The 17,532-nt window shown below is 36.1% G+C and overlaps 1 protein-coding gene across 2 annotated transcripts; it reads left to right on the top strand.

Annotated features, from left to right (window-relative positions):
• The first annotated feature begins 364 nt into the window (after positions 1-364).
• GNRHR (gonadotropin releasing hormone receptor) lies at positions 365-14,325 on the top strand. 2 transcript variants are annotated; one of them, XM_032398037.1, is made up of 3 exons: positions 365-989; positions 11,375-11,591; positions 14,081-14,325. In XM_032398037.1, exons 1-3 carry the CDS (start codon positions 471-473, stop codon positions 14,323-14,325), a joined length of 981 nt encoding a protein of 326 aa, XP_032253928.1. In that variant the 5' UTR covers positions 365-470. The 2 variants fall into 2 exon arrangements, with proteins under 2 accessions (XP_032253928.1, XP_032253937.1); XM_032398046.1 differs by having other exon boundaries at positions 11,500-11,591; positions 14,081-14,108.
• Positions 14,326-17,532: the final 3,207 nt, after the last annotated feature.

The following is a 17,532-nucleotide window of genomic DNA, read 5'->3' as shown; positions in this document are numbered from 1 at the left end:
TGAACTGGATTAAGTTCTTTTTTAGTATTTTTCTCCAACTTCATTTTGTATCTGTTGGACAGAATAAGAGCATTTAATAGTCTTTAGAAAATCTGTTTATTAAAGTTATGTAAATAGTAGCATGAGCGGATTTTAAGTTCAGAATTAAGCTTCAGATGTCCTTCTCTACTTAGGAAAAATGTTGTGAAAACCAGGCCATCTGCTGAGGTACTACGGTTACATTTGGCCCTCAGAATGTGTTCGACATGCTCTGTTTTAGCACTCTGTTGGATTACTAGCCCGCAAAACAAGTTCACCTTGATCTTTTACGTTAAACATAAAGTAGCTCAGGGACAAAATTTGACGTAAATCTAAACCTGTGATGTTTCCATCTAAAGAAGGCAGAAATAAAACGGAGTTTTGGGCTAGATGACGACAAAACATCACAAGTGCCAGAAACACAAGTCTTGAAGCTCCGTCGGTCAGGAAACATGGCAAGCGCCTCGCCTGAACAGAATCAAAATCACTGCTCAGCCGTAAACCACAGCAACCCACTGATGCAAGGCAACCTCCCCACCCTGACCTTATCTGGAAAGATCCGAGTGACAGTTACTTTCTTCCTTTTTCTACTCTCTACAACTTTTAATGCTTCTTTCTTGTTGAAACTTCAGAAATGGACTCAAAAGAAAGAGAAAGGGAGAAAGCTTTCGAGAATGAAGGTGCTTTTAAAACATCTGACCTTAGCCAACCTGGTGGAGACTCTGATTGTCATGCCACTGGATGGAATGTGGAACATTACAGTCCAATGGCGTGCTGGGGAGTTCCTCTGCAAAGTCCTCAGCTACCTGAAACTTTTCTCCATGTATGCCCCTGCCTTCATGATGGTAGTGATCAGCCTGGACCGCTCCCTGGCCATCACGAGGCCTCTAGCTATGAAAAGCAATGGCAAGCTTGGGCAGTCCATGATTGGCTTGGCCTGGCTCCTCAGTGGTATCTTTGCTGGACCACAGGTAAACCATTATCATGAACTTGTTAGGATATGGCAATCACAGATTTCCTATCTCAACTTGACTACTGTACTGTATTATCGCATGTCAAAGGCAATATTGTATTATCTTTGAGAGCTTGGACTCAGGGAATTAGAGCGTAGAGTTTAATCCCGGCTCTGTTACCTTGGGCACATCTTTTAACTTCTCTGAGTTTCAGTTTCTTCATTTATAAAATGGAGGTAATGCCTACTTTATGCAACTTTCATGAAGATTAGATGAACAATGTATTAAAGTGTCTAGCATAATCTCTGGTACATAGTAAATGCTCCTCAAAAAATGTAGCTATTGTCAAATTTGACCTCATCCCCATTTTATCCTTTCATCTAGTTTCCCATTCACTCTGATTGAGATGGTAAATGGAGAGAATCTTGAGGAACTGTGAAATTTGCATAGGTAGAAAGTGCTTATAACTTGTCTCACTTGGGACTTCTTGAGCGGAAACTATTCTGTCACTGTTGCAACTTAGAATTATTCTCAACTAGTATGTTGTAGTGGGAAATCCTGGACTTTTGAAATTTGAATATTTCTCTGAGATTGACTTGAGCTTATCTGGAGGTAGCCTAGACTGCAACAGGCTATTAGCAAGATTAGGATTGTTGGTGTAGGCACAAGGCTTCTGGTTCAGGCAGATATCACTCCAGATTGTCCTCATCAGAGGCAACCTGATTGACTGAATCTGTCTTCTTCAGCAGTCATATCTCTGAAGAAAAGGACACATTCTTACAGATAACAAAGATCCTTCAATAACAGATAAAGAAGTTGTCCGTATGCTTGTAAATGTACTGTATGATGATGAACCTAGGGTTCAAGGATGTGTCAAGAGGTAGACGACCAAGTTAACCAGAATGTTTCAAAAACCAGCCTCTACAAATGGAAGTTATCTACACATTCTACATGAGCCAGGTGGTTAAAAAACAAACAAACAAACAAACAAAAACAAACAAACAAAAATCCTGCCATGCAGAACTCGCTAAATATAGCAAAAAACTAGGAAGTTGGATAACCAAATTTTCCCAACAATTCCTCACTTAAATGGAAAAAGCTAAAGTATTTTGATTTCCCTGGAGAAAAGCATAGTATGATTCTCACAGTGAATACACAAGAAGAGGTTTAGTAAATGTGTCTCTCAAAATGAGGTTATTTAGCTAAGGTTTATGCCTGAAGTTTTCCATTTTGTTTCTTTAAAGTAAGAGTGCTGCTTATTTATTGATTTTCTTAGGGAAGACAGTTAGGCTCTTCAGACTGAGTCAGATACTGACGAAACAAAGAAACAGCCCTCGGGGCGCCTGGGTGGCTCAGTCGTTAAGCGTCTGCCTTCGGCGCAGGTCATGATCCCAGGGTCCTGGGATCGAGCCCCGCATCGGGCTCCCTGCTCCGCGGGAGGCCTGCTTCTCCCTCTCCCACTCCCCCTGCTTGTGTTCCCTCTCTCGCTATCTCTGTCAAATAAATAAATAAAATCTTAAAAAAAAAAAAAAAAAAGAAACAGCCCTCAAAGAAAATGTAATTCAGTTGTGGGAGACAAAACTTATATAAAACTAATACAACTATATACTGAGCACTTTTTTAAAGATTTTATTTATTTATTTGATGGAGAGAGAGAGCACAAGCAGGGGGAGAGGCAGAGGCAGTGGGAGAAGCAGACTCCCCACTGAGCAGGGAGCCTGATGTGGGACTTGATCCCAGGACCCTGAGATCATGACCTGAGCTGAAGGCAGACACTTAACCGCCTGAGCCACCCAGGTGCCCCTATACTAAACACTTTTAAAACCTATTACAAGTGTAAGAAGAAGAAGAGATGAGTAAGAGTTGAAATGGGGAAGGAATGCTTTAAGGTTAAAGGTAGGATAATTTGAGTCTTTTAAGATGGATGGTATTTGGATGGAAAAAATAAGTCAAAGATCACATATGTTTTTCAGCAAGAGTTGAAAAGTATGATTAATTTTCACAGGAGACTTGTCTGGCTGAAGCAAAAGATTGAGAGGTAGGACTAGCAGGAAATCAGATTTGGTGGTTGCTCCCTTTTCTTCCACCTCGTAGTGCACGATTTATCATAAAACATCATGATTATGCATTTACTTGTCTTTGCCATTAAGGCATACACTCTTAAGTGATGGAGACTGTTATGCTCAACTTAATTAATATTCACAGTACCTAATAAGAAAACTAGCAAAAATAGAAATGTAAAAGGTTTGGATAATGTGATTTCTCTTCAGATCAAATAAATCCTTCACCTTCTGCTGAAACAATAAGTTTGGATGAGTGAATCAGTGAATGAGGGGTATGATGGACCTGTGTTATAGAAGACAGTGATAACCAGGGGAAATTCTGAAATTAACATGGGAGCCATAAATCCTCCATAAATCCTTTGTGAGTCCTGGGCAAGAAATAAAGTGATTTTTTAAGAAAAATACTATAAGAAAATTTACATAGACCCAAACAGATCCAAGAGACAGAGAAAGCTTTTCCAGCTTTTCTGGCAATGAGGTGATTAGGTTGGTGGCTAGAGTAGTCTCAAAGAAAACTGATTGTAAGAGGGACATTTCAAACAAACAAACAAACAAACAAACAAAAAAAAACAAAGCTTGGCAACAAGTTGGATTTAGGGAGTTAATAACCAGAGGGTGTAAACTACAGCTCCACTATTTTTAGCCAAGGAGTTTTAACAGTAAAACCATTGAAATAGGCAGGTAGGTTGAGAAAAGCAGTGTTTGTCTACCTGTTTGTTTCTCTGTTTGTTTGAAGGGGGAGGGAAGCCAGGCTCTGAAAAGAGCTGAAAACATTTGCTTTAAGACATAATTCTACCGATATAAATTCACTGTATAAGTACAGGTATTTGGAAAGTAGTTGTTCAGTTGGGATACTGACGAAGTCTAAACAGAAGTAGAAATAGGTTAATTTGAGGGGCTAAGTTGGTTGAGTGTTCGACTCTTGATTTCAGCTCTGGTGGTGATCTCAGGGTCATGGGATCAAGCCCCGCTTTGGGGCTCCATGCTCAGCAGGGAGTCTGCTTGAGGGTTCTCTCCCTTTCCCTCTGCTCCTCCCCGCCCCCCTCCCCTGCCGCAATGCACACTCTCGTGCGCGCGCACTCTCTCTCTAAAATAAGTAAATATTTTTTTAAAAAGAAAAGAAATAGGTCAATTTGTGATCGGCCTTTTGGCTAAGATCAAGTGTGATATTAACTGAAATGCAAACCAATAATGTCAGTCTCCTTTAAAGGGCTGTCCCAGAGGCTATAAAAAATATATTGCTTTATTAATTAAATTATTTTCATCCAAATATATCACAGCAATAATAGAAAGATAGTGTCAAATACTTATTTATCTTGATGTAGTAAAAAGAAAATATAAAATTAAATTTGAATTGTTTAGGATGTTCATCTAATAGCCTGACCTCAAATACATTACTCTTCCTGAGAGATTTATGTGAATATGGGCCACAGAAAATGATGGTATTATTTTATGGTGAAACACATGACTCATCCTTACTTTCAGCAGCAGATTAAATTTATAAAGCACTTTACTAAAGTTTCCTGAAAAACCTCATTCTATGCAGTATGTAACAGCCATGTTACTATCCCCATCCCGCGTATCAGAAAGTATAAAGAGTACCTTTGAGAGCAATGGCGTGCGAACCTTTCTGGCAGTAACCCAAAGTAAGAAATACATACCACATAGAGACTTTGCCTGTCTGTCTCTCACATACCAATAACTGAGAAAATTTTTCATAAAATATTCAACTGTGTTTCTTTTCATTTTTTAATGTTGATTGCAACTACCGATGGGTATAATCTGCAGTTCAGGGACGCCTGGGTGGCTCAGTCGGTTAAGTGTCTGCCCTCGGCTCAGGTCATGCTCCCAGGGTCCTGGTATCGAGTCCTGCATCGGGCTCCCTGCTCAGTGGGGAGTCTGCTTCTCCTTCTCCCTCTGCCTGCCACTCCCCTTGCTTGTGCTCTCTCTCTCTGACAAATAAAAAATAAATAAAATCTTAAAAAAAAAAAATCTGCCATCTGAAGGGGTTCATTAACTTTCCCAATGTCACTTGGACTGTTGGACTCATGTCTTTTTATTAAGTCCAGGTTTTCTTTTTATTAGAGCTCTCTGCTATCTCTCTGAATAAAAGAGGTTTTAATCCCATGACTAATGTTACGCATACTTAATGGGAAAGATGAGAGATTGAAAGGGCTTCTTATTTCTAGCCTGTGGCACACCACAAGTCCACCTCGTGCTTCATCATGCTCTCTGGATAAGCCCACTGACAAAGGTGCATCCTGTAGTGGACAATTCACATTGTAAGGATGACTTTAATCATCATCCTCTGGTGCATATATTGATCATCTGTTACTTGAGTAATTCTATGATGGTTTGAGGATATATTTTCAGAAGTTTCAGCATAGCCTAGCTGCACTGTCAAACTTTTTCCTAGTAATGGAAGTTTTTAAAAAGCAAAAATTCTACCTGGAGCCCCAATAAATACATGAAACATATAAGTGGAGCTGTTTTTGCTGAAGAGGGATAAGCGAGGCCAGTCTTCTGCTTGGGCATTCACTAGCCCTGCTCACGGTCTCTGAAGACCTTAGATCTCCCTGCAGCAAAGTTTGGAAGGCAACAGAATAGTAGAAATGGCATGAGTATTGGATTTAAACAAAGTTGGTTTTAAATCCCAATGCTGTCTCTTACTATCTCTGTGGCTCTGAGTAAATTACTTAACTAAACTTAAAAGAATAGTGGTGAAGAAATTGTAAAGAATAAGATACATAAAATCACCTAGTACAAGGCTTTATACTTAGATACTCCATTAATGTTCATTCCTTCCTCTCCTCCTGTTTTCATTCCTTTGTTCATAATAGAGTTGTTGAAGTCAGGAGGGACAATAATAGGGAAATATGAGTATGAATATTAAATGATTCTTCAAGAGACAGCAAAGAGAATTGCTTACATGAAGATTGATTATTTCCAATTTCTCAAAATTATAGCATTCTGACTGATAAGTCAGTTTTGCCAAACTACCTCCTAGTTACCAGCCTATCCTACTCTTTCTGAAAGCTATATACACCAAAGCATAATAATTCAAGTCCTGAAGGTCTTATCTATAACAGTAAAATAAGGTTGGAAGGAAGGAAAGAAGGAAGGGTGAGAGAGAAAGAGGGAAAGAAAGAGGGAGAAAAGAAAAAGGAAGGGGAGGGAAGGAAAAAACATGACCCAAAAGAAAATCTGCCTTAAGACTATGTGTAGTTGGGCTGGTAAGTACATGCTGAGGAGAAAACATTTGCTGAATTAGGGGTGTTCATATCTCATCAAAAATCACATGGTTTCCAACGGCACTCATCTCCCACGACAAGAATCATTTGCGGAAGTTCACACCATTAGTTTATCTGTGATGATATGGAGCATTACATGCTCACAGCATTTAAATTCTGTCGCTAACCCGGGTTGGAAGGCAAGATATATGAGACATCCTTTAGTCTTTGGTGTAAAGACATGTGATCTGAAGATGTATAGAGGCTTGCCTTGACACACAGAATGCACTTGACTGGACTAGAATGTACTTCTGAACTTGACAAGCAGCTTAAATCCAATCAATTCCCATCACACGTGTACAATATGCCAAGAACTATACTGGAACATAGGAGTAGCATACTAATAACATAAATAACAACAATAAACATAAATAAATAAATAACAACTATGATGATGATAAATATTCGTTTATGGAAGACATAAATATGTGTCAGGAATTGTGCTAAATCCTTCTGCATGCATTATTTCATGTAAGGCTCCCAAAAACCCTATATATTGTATACAGTTATTATCTTTATTTTATTCATACAGAAACTAAGGTTAAGAATGTTCTATAAAATGCCCAAGATTATAGTCTAGTAAGTGCAGATGTTAGTACATCCAGTTAATTCCATCCCCAGAGCTTTTAGCTACTACACTATATCACATTATGCAATATTGTCTATTTCTTTTTGTCCTGTAGAAGACTAGAGAAGGAAAAGGCAGGAAAGTCTTAAGTTGAGAAGAGATGTTTAAGAACTATCAGGAAAAAATATATGGTAAATATTTATAAATATATAAATAAATACATAGGAATACACATTTATAAGTTGTGTGCCTTGAAATTTTTATAATAATGGTTACAACTTTTACAGCGCTGTGTGCCAGGCATTATTCTAAGTGCTTTGCAAGCATTAATTCATGTAATTGTCTTGACAACTCCTAGCGGTAAATACTATTAATATCTCCATTTTATAGAGGAAGAAACTGAAGCACATCATCTAAAGATAATTACCACTGGAAAAGATTAGGTGATAATGTAATTAGTCTGGGGTAAGGTGAGGGTTAAAAACAATACTCTAAGAAGCACCTGCAAATGACTCTAAAGAAGGAAAATAGATTGCTCTTGTTTATGGCAAAATAAAGCAAACACTGATGAGAACTGGGGCCAAAGATGAGAAAGGAGAAACTAAGAAATTAAAGAATTATAATCCAAGGACAAAAAAACAAAACATTGGAAGTAAAGTGTGTCCCTATATTAATCACTCCAATGAACATGGTCTTGGAGCACAAAATAAGCTAGGTTCAGCTTATTCATGGGCAAGTAAGATTCTGAGTTACCATGACACTCTACTGTGTCACTCTTTAGAACTCACAACAGTCTTCCTTATGTGACAGGTGTCATATACACGCTATAGGTCCCCTACCAAATTTTAAGTTCTCTGAGAGTAGGATATATCTGGTTCATCTTTTATGACAGAGAGCACCTAGTATAGTTTTTGACCAAGTAGTTGCTTTAACAATAAGCATTTGGAGTGCCTGGATGGCTCAGCTGGGTATGAATCAGACTCTTGATTTCAGCTCAGGTCATGATCTCAGGGTCAAGAGATAGAGCCTGTGAAGGGCTCTGTGCTCAGTGGGGAGTCTGCTTGAGATTCTCTCTCCCTCTCCCTCTGCCCCTCCCCCACCCCCGTGCACATTCTCTCTCTCTCAAAACAAAAAAAAAAATAAGCATTTATTAAACAAAGATAACCATTAGCTCAAATCATGGCCCTATTTCAAAGTTATTTTATTGAAAGTTTCATCATTATGATTTAAAAACATGAAACATTAAAGTGAAAATGTGGCAGAGCAGTGCAAAACAGGAAGTCAAACTTGGGTCATCTGGGTCCAAGTATGATTGGGAAGATGGGGAGAGAAGTAGCTAAGGTTTTAAAGAAATACTAGATTCTCAGGTTCTTTGTGAAGTAACCCTTCCAAAGACTTCAACTCACAACATCTGTGGGGCCAAATTCAAAACTAAATTTTAAATAAGATCAGGTTGCCAAAAAGTATGGAAAATTTAAAGGGTTACTTTGTGATGTGGAAAAAATTGGTCTGGATTGTAAAGTAGAATTAGCTGAATAGATGTTTTGAGTTTCTGAACTTTAAATTTGATTATATGATCTTTGGGCGCCCTCTAGTGGATTAATTTAAAAATACTATTTCGCCCTTGAAAAAAGATCTGAAACTGAAAATCAACATTTTGATTACAAATAAAAGATACAGCATTATATTTTATATTATGTTTACTATATTTTATTTATTGTTTATCATATTTATATTTTATTAAATTTTTCTACTTCACAAGCAAAGAAAGTAAATATAGGGTTTTTTTTTTAAAAGCACACTCTACTCCCATTCCAATACCTCAAAAAGGAAAGAAATCCTGGGTCTGTGGAATTAATTAAATTAAATTAAAATTTATTTATTCAATCAAAAACTTTAAAAAATAAATACTGTCCCTCATTTGCTTAAAATTTTTTAAATCCTGTAACATTTTGTTTGAATTTACTATTAGTTTTACAGTGCTTGGGCACTCTTATCTTTTGATTTTAATAATGCATCATAGTAAAATGAAGTTTCTCAGTGGAAAAGCTTAGAAATGACTGGATAAGAAGTGTGCTTGATAAATGGGGAAAGAATGAGTAAATGTCTACTAGAACTTCTTTTTGAAAACTACTTGCAACATTTGTTTAATAGTTGATACAATTTATGATTTAAAGAAAAACATAATTTCACACTTAAAGAAAGTTTGCAAGAATCATACAAAGATTTCTGGAATACCTTTCCCTGGGCTTCCCCAAATATTAACATTTTACTGCATCTGTTTATTTGCTTCGTCTCCTATATACATTTTTTTTTCTGAATTGTTTAAAAGTAAATTCAGATATGATGTCCCTTTTAATACTTCAATGTGTTTTTTCCGGCACATACTCACAGTACAAGTATCAAAATCAGGAAATTAGTACTGAAAAAATACTATTATTTAATCTATATAACTTATTCATATCTCACCAATTGTCCCAGTGATGTCCCTTTTAACAAGAGAAAATCCAAGATTATGCATTGGATTTAGCTGCCACATCTCGTTAGCCTCCTTTAAATTGGAACCATTCTTCAGCCTCTCTTTGTGTTTCATGACATTGACATTTTTGAAGAGTGCAGGCCACTTATTTTGTAGAATGCCCCTCTAGTTGAGTTTGTCTAATGTTTTCTCATGGTTAGATGTAGGTTATGTACTTTAAACAGAAATACCAAAGAAGGAATGGTGAGTACTTCTCAGTGCATTATAGGGAAGCAGCTGCTGTCCATTGGTCCCATTATTGGCAATGCTAATTTAATTATTCGGTTATTTCTCTACAGTCAAGTTACTAATTTTACTCTTCATAATGACTAAGTATCTTGAAGGTAGGTACTTAAAAATTATGTAAATATCCTGCTTTCCTCAAACTTCACCCATGTTTTTACTATCCATTGATGATTCTTGCCTGAATCATTTATTATTACCATTTGGTAATCACTACTTTCATTATTCCTTATACATTTATTAGTTGGCTTTCTACAATAATAAAGAGTTTTTTTCCCCTCCCCATTTCTTTGTTGTTATTATTTTGTAATGTATATCAGCGTGGACTTGTGGATTCTTCCTTTATTCAACAGTTAATCATTCCTTTTTATCAGGGCTTTGTTTTTTGGTTTTGGGGTTTTGTTGTCAATGCTGACACTGTCCCAGATTTTCTTTCAAGCTGGCTCCAGAGCTCTTCTGACATGCTCCACTATTCTTTTAGTACTTCCTGGCTTTTTGGCACCAGCTGTTCCAAGCACATATTGTAGTTTGCCTCTGTCACCGTTGGGACTCACCCACTTCTCCAGTGAGCTCTGGTTCCTTTTGGTAGAGAATGGTCTTTAGAAAACAAGACCTGGGTACGAGAGTGCTGGATGTGCTTACTGCCAGTAGGATGTCATTGTTCCTACACTCCCAGCAGACAGAGCTAGAAAATAAGTACATACCCACAGACACACACACAGACACGCACACGCGCACACACGCACACATGCGTGGAAATCCACATGGAGATTTTCCTTACTCTTTTTCTGCAGGTGTATAGCACTCCATTGTGTGGTCCACCGGATTTTATTCAGCTACTGTTCTATGAATTGGTATTTACATTATTTTCAATGTTTTTCAATTACAAACAATGCACCAATGAATAACTTTGTGCCTATGTATTTTCATATAATGGAAGTAGGAGTGTATCTTCAGAGTAAATTCCTAGAGATCAGATTGCTGGGTCAAAAGTAAATGCAGATGTAGTTATGCTACTTATTGCCAAATTCTTCTCCATAGGGGTTGTGCCAATTTGCATTCCTACTAGCAATGTGGGAGAGTATTTTTTCCCCACAACCTGGCCATGAGAGTTTGTTGCTATTTTTCATTTTTGCCAATCTTGAGAGTAAAAAATGCCATTTCAGTGTAGCCTTAATTGGCATTTTATCACGAATGAGGTTGAACATCTCTTCATATGCTGAAGGGCACTGCTGTATCTTTTTTTGTGAATGGTCTATTCATGTCTTTTGACCATTTTAATGGGGTTTTCTGTCTCAAAAATAGAATTTAAATATGTATCTTGGGGGCACATTCTAACTGTTAGACACAGTTTTGGGTGCTGCAGATATAATGATAGACAAAATCACTTGCAAAAACCTAACTCAGCATAATTGCATCTGAAATTGAAATACGAACAGTGTTTAAATCCTTGGTTGATTTTCTGCTAGGTTGAAATAATTTCCAAAAAAATCCAAAATCCTATAGATCCATTCACATTACCCAAACATATTTTGAGTAAAGATCCACTTACAACTTTTCACTGAGGGATAATATCAAGGCGCTGAGCTGTTGCTTTGGGCAACGTGTTCAAAGGCCTGCAGAATACAGAAGGAAAAAGCTTTCAAGAAAACATGCAAATACTGTTTGAAAGAAAGTAACGCCATTTTTCAGTTTTGTTTTTTTTTTCTTTTCTCATACAGTTATATATCTTCAGGATGATCCACTTAGCAGATAGCTCTGGACAGACAGGTTTCTCTCAATGTGTAACACACTGCAGTTTTCCACGATGGTGGCATCAAGCCTTTTATAACTTCTTCACCTTCAGCTGCCTCTTCATCATCCCTCTTCTCATCATGTTGATCTGCAATGCAAAAATCATCTTCACCCTGACACGGGTCCTTCATCAGGATCCCCACAGTACGTATTCCTTAGATTCGGTGTTAATTATGGGTAAACAGGTTTTACAACAGCAATATTCAACGCAGAGTGTCATGTACTAGGTGCCAGATACTATTCTAAGCAGTTTGCATATTTAATATTCACAGTAACTCCATGAGGTAATACTTTTATTATACCTCTACTATCCCCAGTTTACAGATGAGGTAATTTGGTATCTCCCAATGTTCCAAATTTGTACCATGAAATTAAAAACGAAAGAACAGTTACCTCATGTTACCCAGTAGAAGCATTAGCAAATTGCTCCTGCTGGGCCCACCACAACACTATACGAAACACCTGATTTCTAGAATATCACAAAGCACACCTCGTTAAATGGTAGTCAAGAGACTCATTAAAGTTAAGCTGTTCCATTTCACACTCAAACCCCCTATTCCACACAACATAACTGTGCACGTGTGTGTGTGCGCGTGTGTTGGTGTGAGAAATACTGTTGAATACGTCATTGACTCTTTCATCTGAATCTTCACAGCTGTGGTTGTGCCTTTTTTTGCTTCCGTAATCTGGTGCAATCTCGAAAGCTAAAATTTATGAATTTGCAAAGTAAATATGTCTATGTTGGCATGACATCCAAAAGACATGTTACCAGTGGCATGGCACAGAAGTTATACAGGGCACAACTTAACAGGAAAATCATCTTATTTACTGTAATGTGATTACTCTCAGCAGATACTTTCTCAAGGAGATAATTATGGCACCGTCCTATAATTGATACTTGGGCAGTTCCCAGAACAAAATGGTATTTAATACTTAATTTAATTTATTTAACTTATTTAATACAAAAGTATACTGCAAAAACATTTGCCTTCAAAATCTTACCCCAGAGAAAGTCAGTTCTATAAGGGATATCTAAGAAGGGCACATGGAGAATAAGAAGATAGACCCCAAATAGGGATTAATCTGAAAAAATGTGAGCTAGGCAGAAGCAGAGAATCAAAACAGAAGAGGCAAGGAGCAATAGTTAAATATTACTAAGACAGATTTAGTTAATTAATCTTTTCTTTATTCAACCAATATGTATTAACTACTCAATATTGCTGGAAATGGTGATAGATGAGGATACTGTGGTGAATAAAACAGCCCAGTAACTATCCCACTTTCATGGAGTCTACAGTCTAGAAGAAGATGGTAAAACAGTAAACCAGTAATGAAATGTGATGATATCTCAAAATAGGCGGAATGACAGTTATGTTACAGGAGGTTCAACATTTTTTCAGATTCAGCCCCTGTGCTAAGCCAAAATGCTTTTTTAAATGTGTTCATTCCTATTGATTGCTTTATTACTTATGTCATTAAAGTTTACAGATATTGAGGATTAAATGAAATAATGTGTGAAAAGAACAAGACCCATAGCAAGGTACACAGTAAATGATAATTAGGTTTGTATGACAGAAATCTACAACTAATCTGTACTCAATAAATTACTGATTTTAACATTTCTAGTCAAAAATTAATTTTATAATTAAAATACCATGCATGTAAATCTTTTCCTCCATGTTTCCACTCTTTTGTGATCAATGAGTAAGAAGTTGCAAAATGGCTACTTCTGAAAAGCATGATCTATTTCCCTCAGAAAAAAATATAGCATGTGAAGGGTATTTTTTATTTTAAAATAGCAGTTCTGGATTATGAAATACAAGAACAGATTTTAGGTACTTTAAAACTGCAGTTAAGAACTACGTGCTAAATGTAATGCAAGCTGCCTGTTAGAGTCCACATTTCCATTAAACTCCAGTGAATTTACACACACACACACACACACACACACAGAGAGCCCACATATACCACATACACCATATATTTAACAAACACATGCACACACCTCACATACACCATACACATACCACACATACACCACGCACACACATACATGTGAACTTTAAATGATTTACTGATATGAAAAGGGAAATTGTTTTGAATACCATAGAGAGAAGCACATGGTTGAGAAAGATAAATTTGGACAACACTCTTTCATCCATGTGTGATTCTCATCACCCTTACTGTCAGAGATACTCAGATAGTAAGTATAGTTCTGTGTAAACACGTAATCGAATTCAGCTCAACTTTAGTCTACTCTCTTAAATTAATGTTTTAAAAGTTTGAGTACCCACACATTTCAAATCCAAATTAATTTGGTGAAAATTTATTTTTAAGAGCACTGTCATCTTTAATCTTCTCTATTCATTATATGACATAGTGGAAAACTTGGAACATTAATATCCTTTACAAACAAATTTTCATTATTAAAAATTATTAAAAATAATGGAAATTTGTTCCTGTTCCACTAATTAGTTTTAATTAGTGACCCTTCCTTTTTGTCCATTTTGGTTTTGTAATAAAACTGGTCTTTATTTTTTTAAATTTTATTTTATTATGTTATGTTAGTCATCATACATTACATCATTAGTAAAACTGGTCTTTAAACACCTACTTTTTTCTCTATCTAACAGAGTTACAACTGAATCAATCCAAGAATAATATACCAAGAGCTCGGCTGAGGACCCTAAAGATGACAGTTGCATTTGCCACCTCATTTACTATCTGCTGGACCCCCTACTATGTCCTAGGAATTTGGTACTGGTTTGATCCTGAAATGTTAAACAGGGTGTCAGATCCAGTAAATCACTTCTTCTTTCTTTTTGCTCTTTTAAATCCATGCTTTGATCCCCTTATATATGGATATTTCTCTCTGTAATTGATAGACTATGTAGAAAGTCATACAAAGAAGAGCAAGGTAGTGAATTTCATCAAATGGGAATAAGAAACACAAAGGTTGCAGCACATTTACATACAAACAAAACAGAGTTTAAGTTTATATTAACGTCCTTCTTCTTTTTAAAATCACATTGTCAGAAACTCAATTGCAAATTAAAAAAATACAAACACAAAGAAAAAGAAAATTCAAGAAAAATAATAAAATATTCCCTCATAATCATAAACTTCTGAATTAATGTCTGCCCTTTCTGGGCTCCTATAACACATTACATAGGTTTCTTATCACTTTCTCCTTGTCTATTAATGTATAAATATTTAAAACAGCCATGGCCTAAAACAAAGAGATTCCAAAAAGTAAGGCTGAGAAACCATAACACAGTCTTAACCCAGGCATGCCTTTGAGAGTTTTTTCCCAAGGGGCTTAGCAGCAATTATATCTTATGCTACAATAATATCTAAAGCACAGAGTGAGTATTTCCCCTACCCATAAGATCAATCTTCCCTCCTCTGGTTAAAAAATAATGCAATGAATCTAATTTTTTTTTAATTTCAAAAGCATTCTGAAGTTTGAAGTATTCAGCAACCAACTCACCATCCATTCCATCGTAGTTCTCCTTCATCCCAGTCTTTATATGGAACAGCGTGAAGTGCCTTCATAAAAAGGGGAGGTGTAGAGGGATTAGTATTTGGACAGGGATTAGAACATTCCTCTATGCTGCATAGTCAATGGAGTCTGTGGTAATTAACTGTAGTAATAACATTGTTTTTAAATATAATCAAGAAAAACTGATTATGTTTTATACATAATATGCCCTCTGTTTTAATATGAAAGATTTTTTCTATCTTCTGATTTTACTAAATCTATAACCCAAAAGTCCCTGAGAAAAACAAGTAAGAAATCAAACAAAAGCACAAGTGAAAAGATATTTGATACATAAGAGGAACACTGAAAACTACAGTTTTAATATATACAGGTCAAAGAAACCAATGAAGTATTGAAAAAAGGTAAAGAAAAACTGTAAATGTTTAACTAACTGATATTCACATTCAGGGGTAAGGTTTTCAAAATACGTGGGCACAACACCTCTTTTAATTCAGGACTGTTTCTACCTGTTCCATGAGAAAGGGGGAGGATGAAAATTATGAGAATATAATATACACGACAAGAAAAGTTTGTAAAGGACTTTAAAGAAATTCATCCATCATTTAATTTTTTCTTAAAAAAATAGGTAAAATACTATTATATTCATATGAGATATGTAGTGCCACTCAAAGATGAAATGTAATTTCAAATTTTCCAGAGCATGTGGATCTGTGGAAAGTAAATTACTAATTAGACTAATGGTAGACTTTCCTTATTTTTCTCTTCTCACACATACTCTTCAGTGTATATGTGTGTGTGTGTGTGTTTCCACATCCTACATTATTTTCCAATTCTATTTCCACTGATCCTGTTTGTCACCATTCAGCTCCTTCCTTTTACTCTTTCATTCATATTTTCTTTTTTACTAAGCCCATACCTTTAATTAATCAATCCATGTGCCTACTCTACAGCTGAATTGGGCAAGGCTCAAAATTTGTAATGTGCTAAAATGCTCAAAGTTAACTTTTAAGGCATGTATGTTGATACCAAGATTTAATAGTTCTACCAGATGACACAATACTATCGATAAGTCACAACAAAACCAATCTTCTTTAATCTTTATCATACACTTATTCCTAAGATGGTAACAATTCTTACTTCCAGATTTAAAGGCAAAACAACACACATATATAAGATATAATTTAAGGGCTTTATTGGATACGTGTTTAATGAACACATGTCAGCATGGCTCTTAGATGTTCAAGAAACTTTTATTTAGATATGTTCTCAGGCATTTTTTGATACATTAACTAAAGGGCTATTCAAAATTTGGTGCAGGGGTTTATAACCTATGGTCCATGCACAAAACTGTATTTCAATGCAACTTTTCTTTTATTTCTATTTGTGTTATTTTATACATTTAAAAACATTATCCTGAAAGGGGTTTATAGGCCAAACCAGACTGCCAAAGGAGTTCATGTCACAAAAAAGGTTGAGCCCCCTCATTGATTTTGTATAAGAAAGTTTATTACAATAAAATTGTATCAGGGCGTATTCATTTTAAACAAATAAAAATCTTTGGGGGGGGGCACCTGGGTGGTTCAGTCAGCCTCAGTTAAGCATCTGCTTTTGGCTCAGGTCATGATCTCAGAGTCCTGGGATAGCCCCGCATCCCTGCATCAGGCTCCCTGCTCAGTGGGGAGTCTGCTTCTCCCTCTTCCTCTGTGCTCTCTCTCACTCTCGCTCTCTCTCAAGTAAATAAATAAAAATCTTTTAAAAAAATGAATGTATTCATTTGTTTATATGCATGCATAATAATGTTAATATTGAACTGGATTGTTTCAATTTGGTTACTCACCATTTCAGACTTGGAAATTTTCTTAAGGCTCAATATGTTCTGAAAAACTTCTCAGAAATAAGTATATTATATAAATATTGTGGTCCATAAATTATAATATGGATATATAAATTAAAATTTATAGCTCAAGGGGCGCCTGGGTGGCTCAGTCGTTAAGAGTCTGCCTTCAGCTCAGGTCATGATCTCAGGGTCCTAGGATCAAGCCCTGCATCTGGCTCCCTGCTCCGTGGGGGGCCTGCTTCTCCCTTTCCCACTCCCCCTGCTTGTGTTCCCTCTCTCACTGTGTCTCTCTCTGTCAAATAAATAAATAAAATCTTTAAAAAATAAATAAATAAAAATTAAAACAATAAAATTTATAGCTCAAAAGGTAAATGTGGCTTTAAATTAAAAATATGCCATTTAACAGAGAATATTCAATATTTGATATTACAGTCATTTACTCTATTTCCAGTCATAATAAAAGATGAAGATTCCTTGTAAAAAAAAATGGATATACTCTGTAGAGTGAATCCAATATATAGATAATTAAGATTCTATCTGGCTGTCTCCTTTATTTAGCATATAAAACTGGCTATAATTTGGGTTTCCTCTTGCAATTCAATTTAGCAAACAAATGACATAAACGAATGACAATGAATTGAACAAAGATTGCACTAATTCAATTTCAGCCTAAGAAACAGAGCTATAACAGCTAAGAAGGAAAAAAAAATACTGGAAGAGGAATCGGTATCACAAACATTACTTTC

Source organism: Phoca vitulina, unplaced genomic scaffold (genome assembly GCF_004348235.1).
Source record: "Phoca vitulina isolate PV1807 unplaced genomic scaffold, GSC_HSeal_1.0 scaffold3, whole genome shotgun sequence".
In the NCBI taxonomy this organism is placed as follows: Eukaryota; Metazoa; Chordata; class Mammalia; order Carnivora; family Phocidae; genus Phoca; species Phoca vitulina.
Note: the sequence above shows the minus strand (reverse complement) of the source record. Positions and strands in the feature narration are given on the sequence as shown.